This window comes from Typopeltis vanoorti, chromosome 24, assembly GCF_054136105.1.
Source record: "Typopeltis vanoorti isolate ZY-2024b chromosome 24, IOZ_Tvanoo_1.0, whole genome shotgun sequence".
Classification (NCBI taxonomy): domain Eukaryota; kingdom Metazoa; phylum Arthropoda; class Arachnida; order Uropygi; family Thelyphonidae; genus Typopeltis; species Typopeltis vanoorti.
In genome coordinates this window covers 29,082,705-29,098,706 of record NC_143572.1, presented here as the reverse complement: position 1 = coordinate 29,098,706, position 16,002 = coordinate 29,082,705, and the positions used below count along the sequence as shown (strand labels likewise).

Below are 16,002 nucleotides of genomic sequence, written 5' to 3'. Positions count from 1 at the left end.
ACTATCACAAAGCTAGAGAAATGGTTCTCCGACTGGAGGATACAAGTAAACCCCGTCAAAAGCTCAGCTATACTCTTCACCAGACGCAAAGCCTTCATCCAAGATGATATTGAACTTCTCGGAAAAAAGATACCATGGCAGGCAGAAGCCAAATACCTTGGAGTACAGCTAGACAAAAAGCTAAATTTCAACAGCCATATCAAGCTCATAGGCACAAAGACATCCAGAGCCATAGCCCAACTCTATCCCCTGATCAATCGCAACAGCAAATTTGATAAACGCAACAAGCTGTTATTATATAAGATGGTAATTCGACCTGTAATCACATATGCATCCCCGGCATGGAGTCACACATCCAAATCTAACATCCAGAAACTACAGAGGATACAAAACAAATGCCTGCGGATGATCTTAGACGCCCCATGGTTCGTCAGAAACACGCAGATCCACAGAGAAACCGGAACCCCTGACATCCGTTCTCTCCTTCATGACCATGCGGAAAAGTTCTTCAGCAAGGCACATTCTCATCCCAATCCACTAATCAGACAAGCTTCCAGTTATAGTGAACATGACTATCAAAAACACAAAAGACCCAAGGCAATCCTGCTTTCAGCAGAACAGAGCTAACTCCACAATTCACAAAGTGCGAGCATAAGTCTCACAACCTCCCCCATCAAGCTTCTCCACACAGATAAATGGGAAAATAAAAAACATTTTATGCTTCACCCAGCAAGCCAGTAACGTTGTTGTTGTAAATAAAAAATTGAGGTGGAGCATGAATCCAATACTCTTGGAGGGTAATGGATGGCAATGCTGTAGCTAATGAAGTTCTAACTGAGACTCGGCTATTGCTGTTACCCTCCTGCCATGATCAGAGCTTTAATAGCTCAGTAATACCTTATCCCTACACTGTCCTCTATAGATAACGGGGAAGATGAAAAGCATTCTTGCTTCGCCCCTTTAAGCCAGTCCTTATAAGGACTATAAATAAAAAATTACAGACAAGTCTATACTATCCACAATTTCAAAGATTATTGAAATCCTAATAAAAAAACGTTTAAATAGCTATCTAAATATCATATCCTTTTACGCAAATAATCAATATGGGTTTAGATCTGGATACAATATCAAAAAAGCGCTATTGAAGTTTCATAAAAATAGAAAACAATATACCAGCTACAGTACATTTAAAAGCGCAACAAACATAATAAAATACGGAGTCCCGCAAGGGTCTGTACTAGGACCCATCCTATTTTTAATATATATGTTAATGATCTATGTAACACAAACTTTTTAGCCAAATGTTATCCTTCGCTGACTACACGTCATTAGTATACACCGAAACGACCCCCGAGTATATAGAAAATCGGATTAATCGTGATATGTTAAAACTAAATAAATGGTTTAGAAATAATGGACTTAAAATTAATACCGATAAAACAAGATATATGTTCTTCACATTAACAGATAAGCTAGACCATAATATAACCATAAAATGGCATGAAAGGAAATGTAGTGACATCCTAAATTGTAACTGTAGCTTAATAAAAAAATATAAAAAAAGCAGTCAAGTATTTGGGCCTCCATTTCGATAGCAATTTGAAATGGAACTCCCACACCACTTTCTTAACAAATAAGTTCAGAAAGGTAAATTTCTCACTGCAATATGGCATCACCATACGAATACAAAGCAGAATAATTAGAGCCATAACCACTACCGACTTCGCGCATTCAACCAACGATCTGTATGTCGTTCATAATATTCTACCACTACAGAAACTACATCTGTATGGTTGTCTGTTATATGTAAAAAGAAACGCTGAAAATTTCTTGGTATATAATGTAGACTATGGATTACGCTGCGGTCGGAACATGCTCGTAGTACCCAAGGCAAACAAAGAAATTTTTCATAAATCCTTCGAATACCTAGCGACAAGCAGCTACAATAAACTCCCAAATGAAATCAAATCTATAAGCTCAGAATTTGTATTCAGGAAAAGATTGCGAGACTACCTCATGGGACTAAACAATGTTGACATTGAAACATATAGTATAAGAGATCACCGAAACTCACATATCATATCCAATATACTAACTAGTTCATTTAATTAGGAGACTAATATACTGACGTACATCAAATCAAACCGTGTAAGGTGAGCCCTCATAGATGCGGTCACGGACTCTCAGTGACTGTTTCGAGCTAATTATTTCTCTAGTAACCAGTATGGCTCGGCCCTTGGTTACACATATTTGCCTTAGCTAAATTACTTTATCACTAAAACCAATAACTTATTATAAACTACAAAAACTAGTCGAAATGTATTCTACTCTATTTGCATATATGAGAAAACTTTTTATTAACTATAACAAAATAAATAGCCACAAATAAGTATAAGTACCACCAGAAAATTATATTAATACTTGAATTGTATTGTATAATATTGTACAACTTGAATTGTATTGTAATATATTATACATTGAATTTTACAACATTTTACAATACAACTTGAATTGTATTGTAAAATGTTGTACATATGGTATTTCACTGTATAACAATGTTAAAGAAAAAGAAATAAAGTATTAAGTAAGGACGTGGAAGCTTGGAAAGCTGTGTTATGGAGCGACGAATCACATCACACCCTCTATCAAGAAGATGGACGGGTGTGGGTTTGGTGGATGCTCGGTGGACGTCTCTTACCAGAGTGTATAACCCTAACTATGAAATTCGGATGTGGTCTTATGGTCCTGGTTTTCTTAGTTTGATCTCGGACCTCTGTTTGTAGTGCCACGAACATTGAACTCCTAGAGGTATCTGAATAATCTGGACAATGCAATGCTTCCTGCTTTGTGGCGTTTCTACGGAACTGACCGTTGACTCTTTCAGCAAGACAATGTACCGTGTCATAAGGCTGCTATTGTAACTGCGTGCTTTGTGGACATGAACGTCATTAGCCTGTTTAACATATTAATTAGTTTGCACAGATTCCTGATCTCAATCCTACTGAACATCTGTGGGATGGACTCGCGTGTCGGGTGAGATCAACGGGCGTCCTTCCCACAACAGTCCAGTACCTCATCACATGCATACAGGAAGAATGGTTCAAAATTCCCATTGATGGCTATCGTATATTTGTGGAAAGTATGTCCCATAAGATTGCTGCACTCATCAATGAAAGGAGGTCCTACATCTTTTTAAGGGGGGCGCCATGACTGTTTGTTCCTCACAGTATGGTATCCGTTGGCTTCTTTCCTAGCAGTGTATTTATGCGATTGGTAGTGCTAGACAATTGGTATTGTCTTTGACTAGATTGTTGAATTTCAGTCTCAACTCTGTTAGAGTCCCAAGGAAGTGAAAGAAGAGGGAAATGGATTTGAGTATGAAGCTAGTGAGTTGAATAAAAAGGTGGCTAATGGAGAAGAATGAGAGACCAGTTTATGGAGCTACTAACTTCAGAGGAAGACGCGCGTCAAAGAATATGTGGCAGGGGGCTCTGCACTCAGAGGACTGCTATTTAACTTGTACTTTAATGATAAGGGAAACGATCTGAAGGAAAATGTTTATTTATTTACTGATTATGCACAACAGGATAGAGCAATAGTTAATAAGGGTGATTATGAGCAACGAAGAATGATTATTAGTTTAATGTCGCAAAGTTATGTATTTTGGGATGAAAGGATTAATAGCTGCGTAAATGCGGTAGCATTGATAGAACTAGGCTGTAAAATATTAATAATGTGAGGATTTAGGGGATGTTAGTGGCCTCTGAGTTAGTGTAAAGGTCAGTTTGTAAAAGTGGGAAAAGTCTCATAGGATTTCTTGGGTATTGAAAAAGAACACACTGATAAGCAGAGATAAATAGGTTATAAGAGATCCTTGTAGGAGCTTGATATTGGCTAGATCTAGACTATTGTACAGAGATCTAGTCACCTTGACTTCTTAAATGGTGAAACTGATTCAGAGGCGAGTGACAAAGGCGATTGGTGAGTCTATGGAATGCATTATGTCAGGAAAGATTATGATCAGAGGTACTTTATGATCAGTTTTTGTTCTTTCTCTAAGATCAACCATTTTAGAAATCGTAATGTCCCTTTGATATACAAGAGGTTTCCGAAAAGTAAAGTAACACTTTTTTTTTCTTAATAATGGTGATAAAGCATGAGATAATCACACGGTGGACATATAGATCCGTTAATAAAGTTCAAAACGTCTGTCATTACAGTGTGACGCTCCACTGCAATAGCAAACTCTTTTTGTTGCCTCACAGCTAATTCGAGTTGCAAGATGGCGGCTGCCCTGCAACTGTGGTCCAACACAGGTGGCAGTGAATTTATTCTTTGCAAGGAAAAGAGGCTTCACCAGGTGACATTCACCGTGAATTGGTTGTTGTGTGTGGCAAAAGGTGATATCAAAGAAACAGATACGTTTTTAGTGCAATGAATTTAAAGCCTGCCGTGGTGACATTGAAGATCGATCGACATCGGGCGGGCAGGCTTTCATCGAGCAAGACAGAAGAAGGCATTTCGCTCATCGTTCTTGAAGACCGGAGAGTGAAACTGCGTGAAATCGCACAAGTGGTGAATTTGAATAAGTCCACTGTTTACGAAATGTTTCATGATGTATTTGTGTGCTCCCACTGGATTCCCTGACAATTGTCAAAGGAACAAAAGGTAGCACACATGAAGAAGTGTCTGAAGAATCTGTTGAGATACAGCGACAAAGGCGAGGATTTTCTCACTCCCCTAGTCACGGAACGTCGGTTCATCGCTTTACCCATGAGAGCAAACAAGACTCCGTGACTTGGAAACATCCACAATCTCCTATGCAAAAAATTCAAAACTGTTCCTTATCCCCCCCCCCTTTTACAGCCCACAGACTTCCATTTATTCTTCCCCCTAAAGAAACAGCTTTCCATAAGGCATTTCACTGCGGATGAGAAAATTTGAAGAATTATTTGAGAAAAAAAAAACTATAAATTACTTAATCAAATAAAAAAAAATCGAACCTTCTATTCTCCCGTGAAACTTGACTTACAGATTTGCGCATACCGGAACGGAAAATACGGCATTACAAGTATCCAAATAATTATTTTTTTCCCAAACACTTTATCAAATAATTAAGCTTTGAAAATAGGTTATGACGACAACTTTTTTGTATTCAGATATTACGCAGAACTTCTTGATATCATTATATTGAGTAGACCTTGAAAACACTACATAACTGATGAAAAAAAAAACATTTAATTCTTTCGTTTATAATTTGGAAGTTTCGAACTTAGAATGCTTTTAAAATAATTGAAAATACTGTAATGGATAGTTTCATTAATTGAAACCAAAAAATAAACACGAAATGCAAGCACGCTGTTGTTATTAAGATAACAGTGCCATATTTTAATATTATTATAGAGAACTCGCAATGAGAAACTTAAAAAGAACTGCATGGACTTCACCAGTATATTAACGTTGTTAAAATCAATTTGGTTTCATAAATCATCGTATAATATCATGGGAATACAGTTGCTCAATCAGTCTGCTTCCATGATAAATTTACATATCTTTATGTTTTCTGAAAGTTGTTGGATTATTTGAATCAAACTCACTTCTCATTAATGCGCCTACAGCTTGAAAATTTAAGAAGATTCGTCCTTCAATAATATTACACCCTCGGGAGGAAGTTCTTAGAAAGTGGAATGTACTGTTTGTTTTACTCTACTATCGGAGGGTTTGATAAAAATAAAATAAAACACAATAAGGGCTTTTGTGTGAAGACGTTATTCCAACATAGATGTGTATGACAGATCTTGGTAAATAACATTTTTTTCCATACAGTCACCAAACATGATTACGCATTTGTCGCAGTGGCGAGAAGTGAGTAGGTACAGTATAATGCTAGACCTACTCACTTCTCGCCTTGGATATCTTTCCAACCTTTAGCAAAGACTACATCAATTCCACACATCATTTCGCGTGTTCTGCGTGTCTCTACCAACTGGTAGTGCGCAACCTTTACATGGAGACATAAGGTCGACATATCACTATGATTCAGAACCTCTTGGCATCTTAGATACTGATAACGTGGCCTATAAAATGCCCGTTGATGCCACTTCGTTGACTAAAAAAAGAGGGGATATAGATAATTTCTTCACCTACTCAATTTCTTGCGAACAATGAATTACAGTGTCTTTTGCCTTATTTTTGGAAGAATAATTGTATTCCATTATATGTCTAAATCCTATTCTATCCAATAATGTGAACTACATAGTATGTTATCAGTCTGGCACGGATTGGGGTTATTTTATTTTCCCATAGAAAAAATTAATTATTACCAGTAGCGAAATGGTCGCCAGAGACAATTAACTGTCAATAGGTTTAATGGTATTATAGGTTTGTAAAGATTTAACATTAGTAACATATATATCTTAGAATAAAGTTATCATGACATGCTATTAGACTTAAATTATAATAAACTGAAAGATCTTATAATAATTTTTATATAATTTCAAAGAAGGATCTATTTTTTGAAATCCTCAACAATATATACTGGGGTGGTCTGAAAGGTTCTCGACCTAACAATGAAAAAACGAATTTACAATTTCAAATTATTTTTATTTTTCAACATAATCTCTCTCTTAAGAGTAATACATTTCTTCCAGCGATGCTCCAGCGCCATTATCCCATCCCTGTAGTGGTTCTCAATAAGATCTGCAAAATACCCCCTCTACAGCTGCAATCAGCTCTTAATTCGAAGAAACACCGACCAGCCAGGAAGAGTTTTAGTTTTGTGAAGAGATAGAAGTCAGAGGGAGACAAATCTGGGGAATAGGGTGGATGTTCCAACAATTCATAGTGCAGATCCCTTAATTTTCCCATTGCCAAAATACCTTTATAGGCAGGTGCATTGTCCTAATGAAAGATGATTTTTTCTTCTAGAAACATTTCTCACGAATTTTTTCGTCTTGTCTGGTTAAAAGATCGAAATAATATTCCCCGGTTATCGTTTAACCCTTTTCAAGATAATTAATAAACAAAATGCGTTTAGCATCCCAAAACACCGATGCCATGACCTTTCCTACTGATGGAACCGACTTTGTCTTCTTTGGAGCTGAACAACCGGCTTCTGTCCACTGTTTTGACTGATATTTGGATTCTGGTGTGTAATGGTGAATCCATGTCTCATCCATAGTAATAAATGAACGCACAAAATCAGTTTTATTCTTGTGAAAACGCTCCAAGCACTGTTCAGAGATTTTCATGCGAGTGCGTTTTTGATCTGCTGTGAGCAAGCGCGGCACTTATCTTTCGCGAAGCTTTTTCATTTGCAATTCTTCATGCAAATTTTATCCTACACGTTGTTTTGAAATGCCTATAGTCTTAGAAATGTCACGCACTTTGACTCGCCGGTCAACCAATACCATATTGTGCACTTGATCAATGATTTCTGGTGTTGTTACACTTTTTAGACGTCCTTCCGTGGATCATCTTCAAAACTGGTACTGCCACGTTTAAACTCGGCAGCCCATTTCTTAATTGTCGAAAACGAAGGAGAAGAGTGCCCGTAAACTTTTATGAACTACGAATGAATTTCTTTTGGCATTAAATTTTCTTATATAAAGAATTTTATTACCGCACGATACTCAATTTTATCCATTTCAAGGGATACAGATAACACTTTGGCTTCCGACAGCTGTAGAAAACAAACTTCTTGATAGAATAACTTGCAATTTCACATGGATGTTTACGACAGATGTACTAACTTAGAAAAAAAAATCTTGCCGATAGTGTTGCCATCTATGGTCGAGGCCGAGAACGTTTCTGATCACCCTCGTATATTGTCCTCATACTGAAATATCTAGTAATGCACTGAAATACATTAAGAAAATCTTATCAGTACATCGGAGATCTGTTTAACGTATTTACTGTATGTTAAGAAAACTTAACGTTAATATTGTATCTTCGTTTAGGTCTATGCGTCATTTTGGAGAATGCATAATGCTGAAAAGCGACACACGATGTGGCAGCACATTCGTATAATAGTATTCTATCCACAGCCGACTCGAGCTTATGGTCCGTCAAAAACACGATGACGTTGCTTTCGTCTGAAACTAAAAAACAAAACTATTTTATAGAGTGACAGCAATGCTCACGTGGTGTGTTTTCAGAATGTAAAATGATAAGCATTCACATAATCATATACGGGCCTGATAGTTTTAGTTACTGTTTAAGAGACATTGCGTAAGGGATTATTTATGATCGCTGAACTAATTTAAAAGGAAAGGTGAAATCACAAGAACAACACATTAGATCATCGAATATGTTATTAAATAAACGTTATCACAGTTTAGGCTTCAATTCAAGGTCGAAATCTACAAGATAGTGTAGTGTTTTATAATCATTATCATCACCAGTAAAAGCTGAGAGATCGCATCCTAGTTGTAAGCAAGAAGAAAGAGCCAACAACGTCAATCTTCAATTATAGGCAACCTTCAACTACAAACTACATGACAGAAGTGGGTTGCATATGACAAAAAACCTTTTGTATCAAGTAAGGAAAACAAAAACAGAAGGGAAAAAACTATAAGTTCTAAGGACTAAAGATTCACAGGTCTTATGTATTGTTTAATCACCCCATTACACACACACACACACACACACACGCACGCACGCAAGCACGCACGCATCCTATAGAGAGCAAGTGTTAATCCATTTTTGAAACTAACATGGCTAAAGTAAATCCCGGCTAACATAGTCCACAGGAAAACGTTAACTGTGTTGTATTCGGAGCTTTAAATAATTGGATAGATAACTTTTATACAAATTCTGACTCCCCCTCCCCATACTACAGACAAATATACCAAGTATAAACAAATACCATTATGCTCTCAACTCTGCTCAATAACACCCTGACGAATATCGATGTTCCAATATTGTCCGAAGTTTCTGTATGTGATATAGAAACGTCTTCGTATGAAAGGCACAGTGGGATTGAAATCATAACCCGTTGCGAACATGCAGAAACATTACTCTTAGAATCATGACTGACGACAGTGTCTGTCGTTTTGGTTGCGTCAGTCACAAATACACGATAAACACAATATACAGACCTCCCCATATACAGGGTGTCCCAAAATTCACGCAAGATTTAAATTTAGCGCCATTTGTGCGGTAAAGTGCTGCCAACGAGAAAAAAAAGACAGCGTGACAGCTGACAGTTCAGGGTTATTAAAAATGGAGCGCTACACGAAAGGACAACGCATTTTCTTTGTTGAGCAATATTTTAAAAATAATGAAGGTTTGGCAGCTACAGTTCGCAATTTTCGTACAAAATATGGTCGGATTAGTGATTTAACTTCATCAACTGTGAAAAGATTAATTAAAAAATTCAAGGAAACTGGATCAATTAGTGATCTTATACACTCTGGCCGTCCTTCAACAAGTCGTTCAACAGAAAACATCGAAGCAGTTCGTGAGAGTGTTGCTGAGAGTCCAGGAACATCAATTCGCCACCGTGGTCTTGAACTGGGCATTTCGAGAATCTCTCTACAGCGTATTTTCACGAAAGATTTGCATCTTTATGCTTACAAAGTTCAATTCACTCAAGAACTAAAGCCTACTGACCACACACAGCGAAGAGAGTTCGTTGAATGGATTATGGAACAACAACAAGTGGATGCTTATTTTTCGAACAAAATTATCTTCAGCGACGAGGCTCATTTTCATCTTGATGGCTTCGTTAATCGACAAAATTGTCGCATTTGGGGTTCAGAAAATCCACGAGTGATTGTTGAGAAACAAATGCATCCACAAAGTGTCACTGTTTGGTGCGGATTTTGGGCCGGAGGCATCATCGGTCCATTCTTCTTCGAAAATGCGGCTGGTAAGGCAATAACAGTTAATGGTGCTCGCTATCGCGACATGATAATCCAGTTTTTTGTGCCTAAATTGCAAGATATGGATGTGGACGACATGTGGTTTCAACAAGACGGCGCCACATGCCACACAGCCCGAGAAACAATTCAATTACTGCATGAGTCATTTCCTGGTCGTGTAATTTCCCGTTTTGGTGATCAGAATTGGCCGCCCAGATCATGTGACTTTTTTCTTTGGTTTTTTTTTAAGTCTAAGGTTTATGCCAACAAGCCCACGACCACCCACGCCTTTAAGGAGGAAATTGAGCGCTGTATCAACGAAATTCAGCCACATTTATGCAAAACGGTCATGAAAAATTTCGACAAAAGACTGCGTATGTTCCCGCAATGCCCTGGAGGCCATTTACCCGATATGCTATATCATGCATAACCCTATACTGTATACTTTATGAATCAATAAGAAATTACAATTTTTAATTAAAAACTTGTGTTTTCTATCAAAATTACTTCTTGCGTGAATTTTGGGGCACCCTGTATATGTGGAGTGGAAATGTATGATTGAAATCGATTTTTATTTAATTTCATGGATCAAAATCGTGCTTGCAATTTACCAGCTCTACCTTAACTCAACGAGTTTTACGGGAAAGTGGAATTCTTCAAAGAATTCTTCCTGGAAGTTTTTTATGACGCAAACAACAGCTGACATCGATTTTCCAAGCCGCAGGAAAAAAAAAGAATAACTAAAAAAATTTCTTCCGGTTTCAGCTTCATTCTAGGTGTTCTTAAAGTTCCACCGCTTTAGGTTTAGTAAGAAAAGAGGGAAAACCTTGATAGTTGAATTTTTGAATTGTATATTTAGTACTGATTATTCACAAAATCGGGTTTATCTTAATATAAATAATAGGCACAACTGTTGAAATTTTTCAAATATGAATTGAAATCAATTATCAATTTTTTTCTATTTTTATTTATTTATTTACAGATTTTGGCTTCCACTATTTTCTGTGGAGTTGAACCTCGAACCATTTTTAAAGGTTTGTACAGAACGTACTTATCTTTATCCTAAAGTCAAATTTCATTAAGTGATTTCTATTATTTCGATATTTTGTCTGCAAATGAGAGACGAAACGAAAACTAGGAGGGCTTTACGAATCTTCGTAAATATTCCCAATTGGGAATTCAAATAACATCCAGAACAACTTGTGTGCGTCTCCGAAGCGTCACTGAAACTTGACCAAGTAAACGATTAAAACACACATTTTTGTATAGAGAAACTCATTATCGCAACCTTTGCAATGTACACAACGTAGATGCCGTAATATGTACAGTAGCGAACAAATTAATCTGAACAAGTTGAATTTTCGTCAAGTCTTTAGTTCTGGTTTTGCTTCGCTATTTTGATTGAGTGCTGCATGTTTTAAATCAAGGGTCGGCAACTTTTTCAGACTCGCGGGCCACGTTCAACTTTTATTTTTAATAATCGGGCTGCAAGCGCTTAATTAAGAGAAAATAATGAGTGAAAAAAAATACTTAAGTTATCAATTTTTATGATATCAATCTTGACAAACAGAAGTATTTAAAGTACGAGATATGAAACAAGCATGAAAATAAAACTCGATAAAAAATTATTATTACCTAAAAACAAAGGAAAATGGTTATGGATCACAATATGTGTGTCTTCCAGATTAATGTGCCTTTTCTGATTGTCTTCCCTTAGCCAAATTACCTAGATCCACTTTATAACCTGAGGCACAAATTCGAATCTAAGCATGCAAATATTCATCATTCAGTCGAGAAAAAATATTTTTTCTAAAACTCATGGCAGAAAATGCTTGTTTGCAAATGTATGTGATTCCAAATGCCACTATCGTCTTCTTTGCAAAACTGATTAATCCTTCGAATATTTTTGGTAAGCATCAATAAAATGTTTGGACATTTGCTAACGAAAATGCGTTCTTTAAGCGTTCTTTAATGTTTCATTTTGTTGTAATTCCAAAACTTTCATCTGTAGTTGGTTTGGTACTTCATCAATGTCGACATTAAAAAGGGTTCAAAAATAATCGCATTTCGATGCTATTTTTATGAAAATCCACAAATCTTGTTGAAAATTCCGTTTCTAAATCTTCAATAGTATCAACAAAAAAATTTCCTTTTATGTTTGCCATTCAACTGTAGATGTAAATTTGCAACAAATATATTGATGTAGATCTTCTTCCATCATATGTTTCTTCAACAGACATAGTTTGCCTTCAAAAGCTTTTATGTCAGAAAACAGTTCTGCTAGTAATTTACCTTGGCCCTGCAGGTTCAAATTAAGTTCATTAAGGTACGTTGTAATATTTACCATAAATACAAGAGATGTAATCCATTTTTTACTCGATAGTTGTGGGACAGTATTTTCGTGTTCCGTCATGAAAATATCTATTTCTTCACATAAATTAAAAAAAATCTTTTTAGCAGAGCACCTCTGCTTAACCTTCTAACACCTGAGTAGTAGATAACATCCTCATACTCCAATTCTATTTCTATCAATTATTCTTGAAATTGGCAGTGTTTCTGACCGTTGCGTCAGATTAATTTACAGTTGATATCACAATGTCCATAATGTCTTTCATTGATGATAAAATTTTGCTACAAAGTGCTTCCTGATTAATGATGCAATGGAACACCATTGGATTATCATAACCTAAATTTTGTAATTTCGCACAAATTCGACCTGCTGCACTGGTGTTAGAGCCACGGATATTTCTTCCACCATTGGTTGCCACAATATAATTTTTTTCCAGTCCAATTCTAAAGAATCAATAGTTTATTTTACCTTTATGTACAAGTCATTGGGGGTTGTAGTACCTTTTCAACCACAAAAACTGGCCGATTCTTCATGAACATCAAAGTCATTATCGATGCCCCGAATAAACATCATTAACTGCGCAGTGTCTGTTACTTCACCATTGCCTGTGCATAACACTCAAGTGATTTTGCTTTAAATTTAAGCTGCTCAAATAAATTGACACCGATTTCTTCTACTCGCCTTGTACAAGTCCTGGCAGATAACTAATATTTTGAAATAACGTCTTCTTTTCTGAGCATATTTGTTCATTTTCAGCTAATGAACGTCGTTTAATAAATTCTGAATCTGTATAACACTAGTAGTAGTCCGGGAACTAGTGACAAGATCAAGATCAAGATAAGATAAGGAATCGTGACGTGATTGGTTGATAAGAATATGAAGTCATTGTGGGCGTGACGTCATGAGATTGGAATGTTTGGAATTTGTCTGGGGGCATATGTGTCAGTGAGGTGAGTTCTTGTGTTTTGGTTCGCGTATGAGATTATGGGTGATGGTAGCGGTAAGGATTCGTGTTGTGATTGGTGGTGCACTAGTGACAAGATCAAGATCAAGATAAGATAAGGAATTTTGACGTGGGTGTGTGTTGTTATGAGATGTAGATAAGTGACGTCATTTGTTAGTTGTAAATAAGTGACGTTATCGTTTTGAATGGAAAAGGGAGATATATTAGTGGATAAGGAATCGTGTCGTGATTGGTGGGACACTAATGACAAGATCAAGATAAGATAAGGTATAGTGACTTGAATGTTTGTTGTTATTGAGTTTGGAATGTTTGGAATTTCGCTGGGGCCCTTGTCTGTCGGGTACATCACGTGGTGTGTTTCGTGATATTTAGAGATAAGAATCGTGACGTTATGTGTTTGGAAATTTCTGGGGAACATATGTCTCTCTGTGATACCACATGGTGTTTTGGTTTGGCTATGGAATTGTGGGCAATATTTTTGAGATAAAATATCTGGAATTTTCCCAGGATGACACACATCTGTCATTGTCATCATGTTTGGTTGTCTATAGATGGGTGTACTAATTTTCCAATACATTTTGGGATATTTCTTTCCTGTTAAAAGGTGGGTATTCTTAGAGAAAGTCGTGATGGCAGCAGTTTTTCGAGCTTTTCTGAATAATTTAATTATATACTGGTGTCCCTTAAACACACACTCTTTTTCCATAGCTCATCCATATTTTCTTCTATATTCATATTCTACTTCAAATTCATATTTTATTCATAATTCGTCCGAATATTTTGATTTGTCGAAATTAAGAGCTTAAAGTTCAATAAATAAATAAATAAACAAATCGTGTGGGAATTCACGGTGTTAAAGGGTGGGAATTCTTAGAGAAGAGTAGAGTCGTGATGATGGCACTGTTTCGAAGTTTTCTGAATAATTTAATTACATGCTAATGTCACTCAAACATACAGTTTTTTTCTTCTAAAGATGACTACTAATTTTCCAGTACATTTTGGGGTATTTCTTTCCTGTTAAAGGGTGGGAATTCTTAGTGTAACTCGTGATGGTGGTAGTGTTTCGAGCTTTTCTGAATAATTTAATTATAATGATGTCCCTCAAGCACACACACACACACACACACACACACACACACACACACACATACACAATAGACATGAAAACTCGCTAATGTGTCCATGTTGAAACTCTAATAAGTACCTATGATTATTCTTATGAAAAAAAAACTATTCAGTATTAGAATTATGCTTACCAAAAACATACGAGCAGTCATTATCGAAATTACAGTTATCTATTGTTACGTTTAAGTTAAAAAATTTTAACTTACATTTCTTTCAAGTGATGAGAACATCTTGGTACTATCAAGGTTTTCTGAATATTAAAAATTGTTGATTTTTAACATATATTCACAGCACAGAACACAAACACAAGTCTGAAAATCCACTTGACGTTTTCATTATAGGTTTTACTTTTAAAATTCAGTTAACTACAAATTATAACCAGAATAACTGAGTAAAATAAATAAATAAATTGTATGTGAATTATTTTCCCACACTGTTAATTTTCATTAGACTTGTTTGTAGATAACTGAGTGACTCATTTCCGGTCAGTTATCGTTCTTTTCATAGCCGTATAGCGGTTTCTTCAAAGGTAAAATTTTTCCCAGGGTTGTGTATTAGTCAAGCTTTCTGATGTGACTAATGTTTACACTAGTGTTAGGTAGCAAAGGTTTTCAATTGACCTCATGTGATGATCAGAACTAAGTTGTTAGAATCAATTCCTTTCCTAGACATATCATGGTTTCTTCAAAGGTAAATTTTCCCAGGATTATGTATTACTCAAGATTTCTGTTGTGACTAATTGTTTCGAGGTGATACAGGAATTGATTACACTACTGATGGGTAGCAAAGGTTCGCAATTTGACCTCCTGTGATCGATGAGAACTAAGTTAATGTCACATGTTGTCTTTATTGGTTTTCCATTGGTTCTGATTTTTTATAAATAGACTAATGGTCTTGCTGCTTCCATATGCCTTTCTAGTATTTGTAATAGTTGTATGCATTCAGAAGTTTGTAGTTCCAAAATGAACTACAAAGTTTTTCTGGAGAAAATGTCAGTTAATTTTATGTCATTTTTATAGCAATAGCATTTGAAAATTTAACATTACTTGAATTTTTAGTGACTACATTAGCGAATTTTGTTCTATAATGATTATAAAGTTATAAGGTGATTTTTGCAATGGAAAATTAAAAAGCATGTTCATGAATTTCAATCTGTTTTGTGTTAAGTGAAATCCCATAAGGCATTATATATATATATTTTTTTTTTTGAATTGGGAAAAGATATTGAATGCGGTTATTTAGTAATATTGTGTTAGTGAAACGATCGTGTAGTGTCGAATTTGCAAAAAAACATTATGATGAGTAACATTTCATGAAAATACTTCAAACTGTTTCGTGAAATGTCCACAAAATATTTATTTTACAGTATTTTTATTTTTTATTTTTTTTTGTTTGTTAGGATTTTGGGGAAAAATGTTGAGGGCTGATGTTTAGTAAAATAGTGTTAGTAAAAACATCATGATGTAGTGTGAAAATTGCCAAATCACCTTATGATTTTTTATTTCTAAACAATATTTCTGAAATTGGATAGTTATTTCAGAAGGCAACATAAAGGGTAAGTTAATATTGCTTTCTAAACTGGATGCACTAATGCCCAACCGAATGTGAGAAAAAGTTCCTGAACTCGATAAACGCTGAATGATCTCATTAAGCATATCTCGAAATATTTAAAAAAAATACTCTTGTGAAAACAGTTCAAG

General features: G+C 35.7%; 1 protein-coding gene across 1 annotated transcript in view; it reads left to right on the top strand.

Annotated features, from left to right (window-relative positions):
- LOC150093056 (very long chain fatty acid elongase 7-like) overlaps nucleotides 1-15,736 on the top strand; it is a 44,220-nt gene extending 28,484 nt beyond the window's left edge. The window contains exons 6-7 of the mRNA XM_090414133.1: nucleotides 10,846-10,897; nucleotides 15,702-15,736. Of these exons, the coding sequence (XP_090270259.1) occupies nucleotides 10,846-10,897; nucleotides 15,702-15,736 (87 nt within the window). The remainder of the gene's footprint in view (nucleotides 1-10,845; nucleotides 10,898-15,701) is intronic.
- Nucleotides 15,737-16,002: the final 266 nt, after the last annotated feature.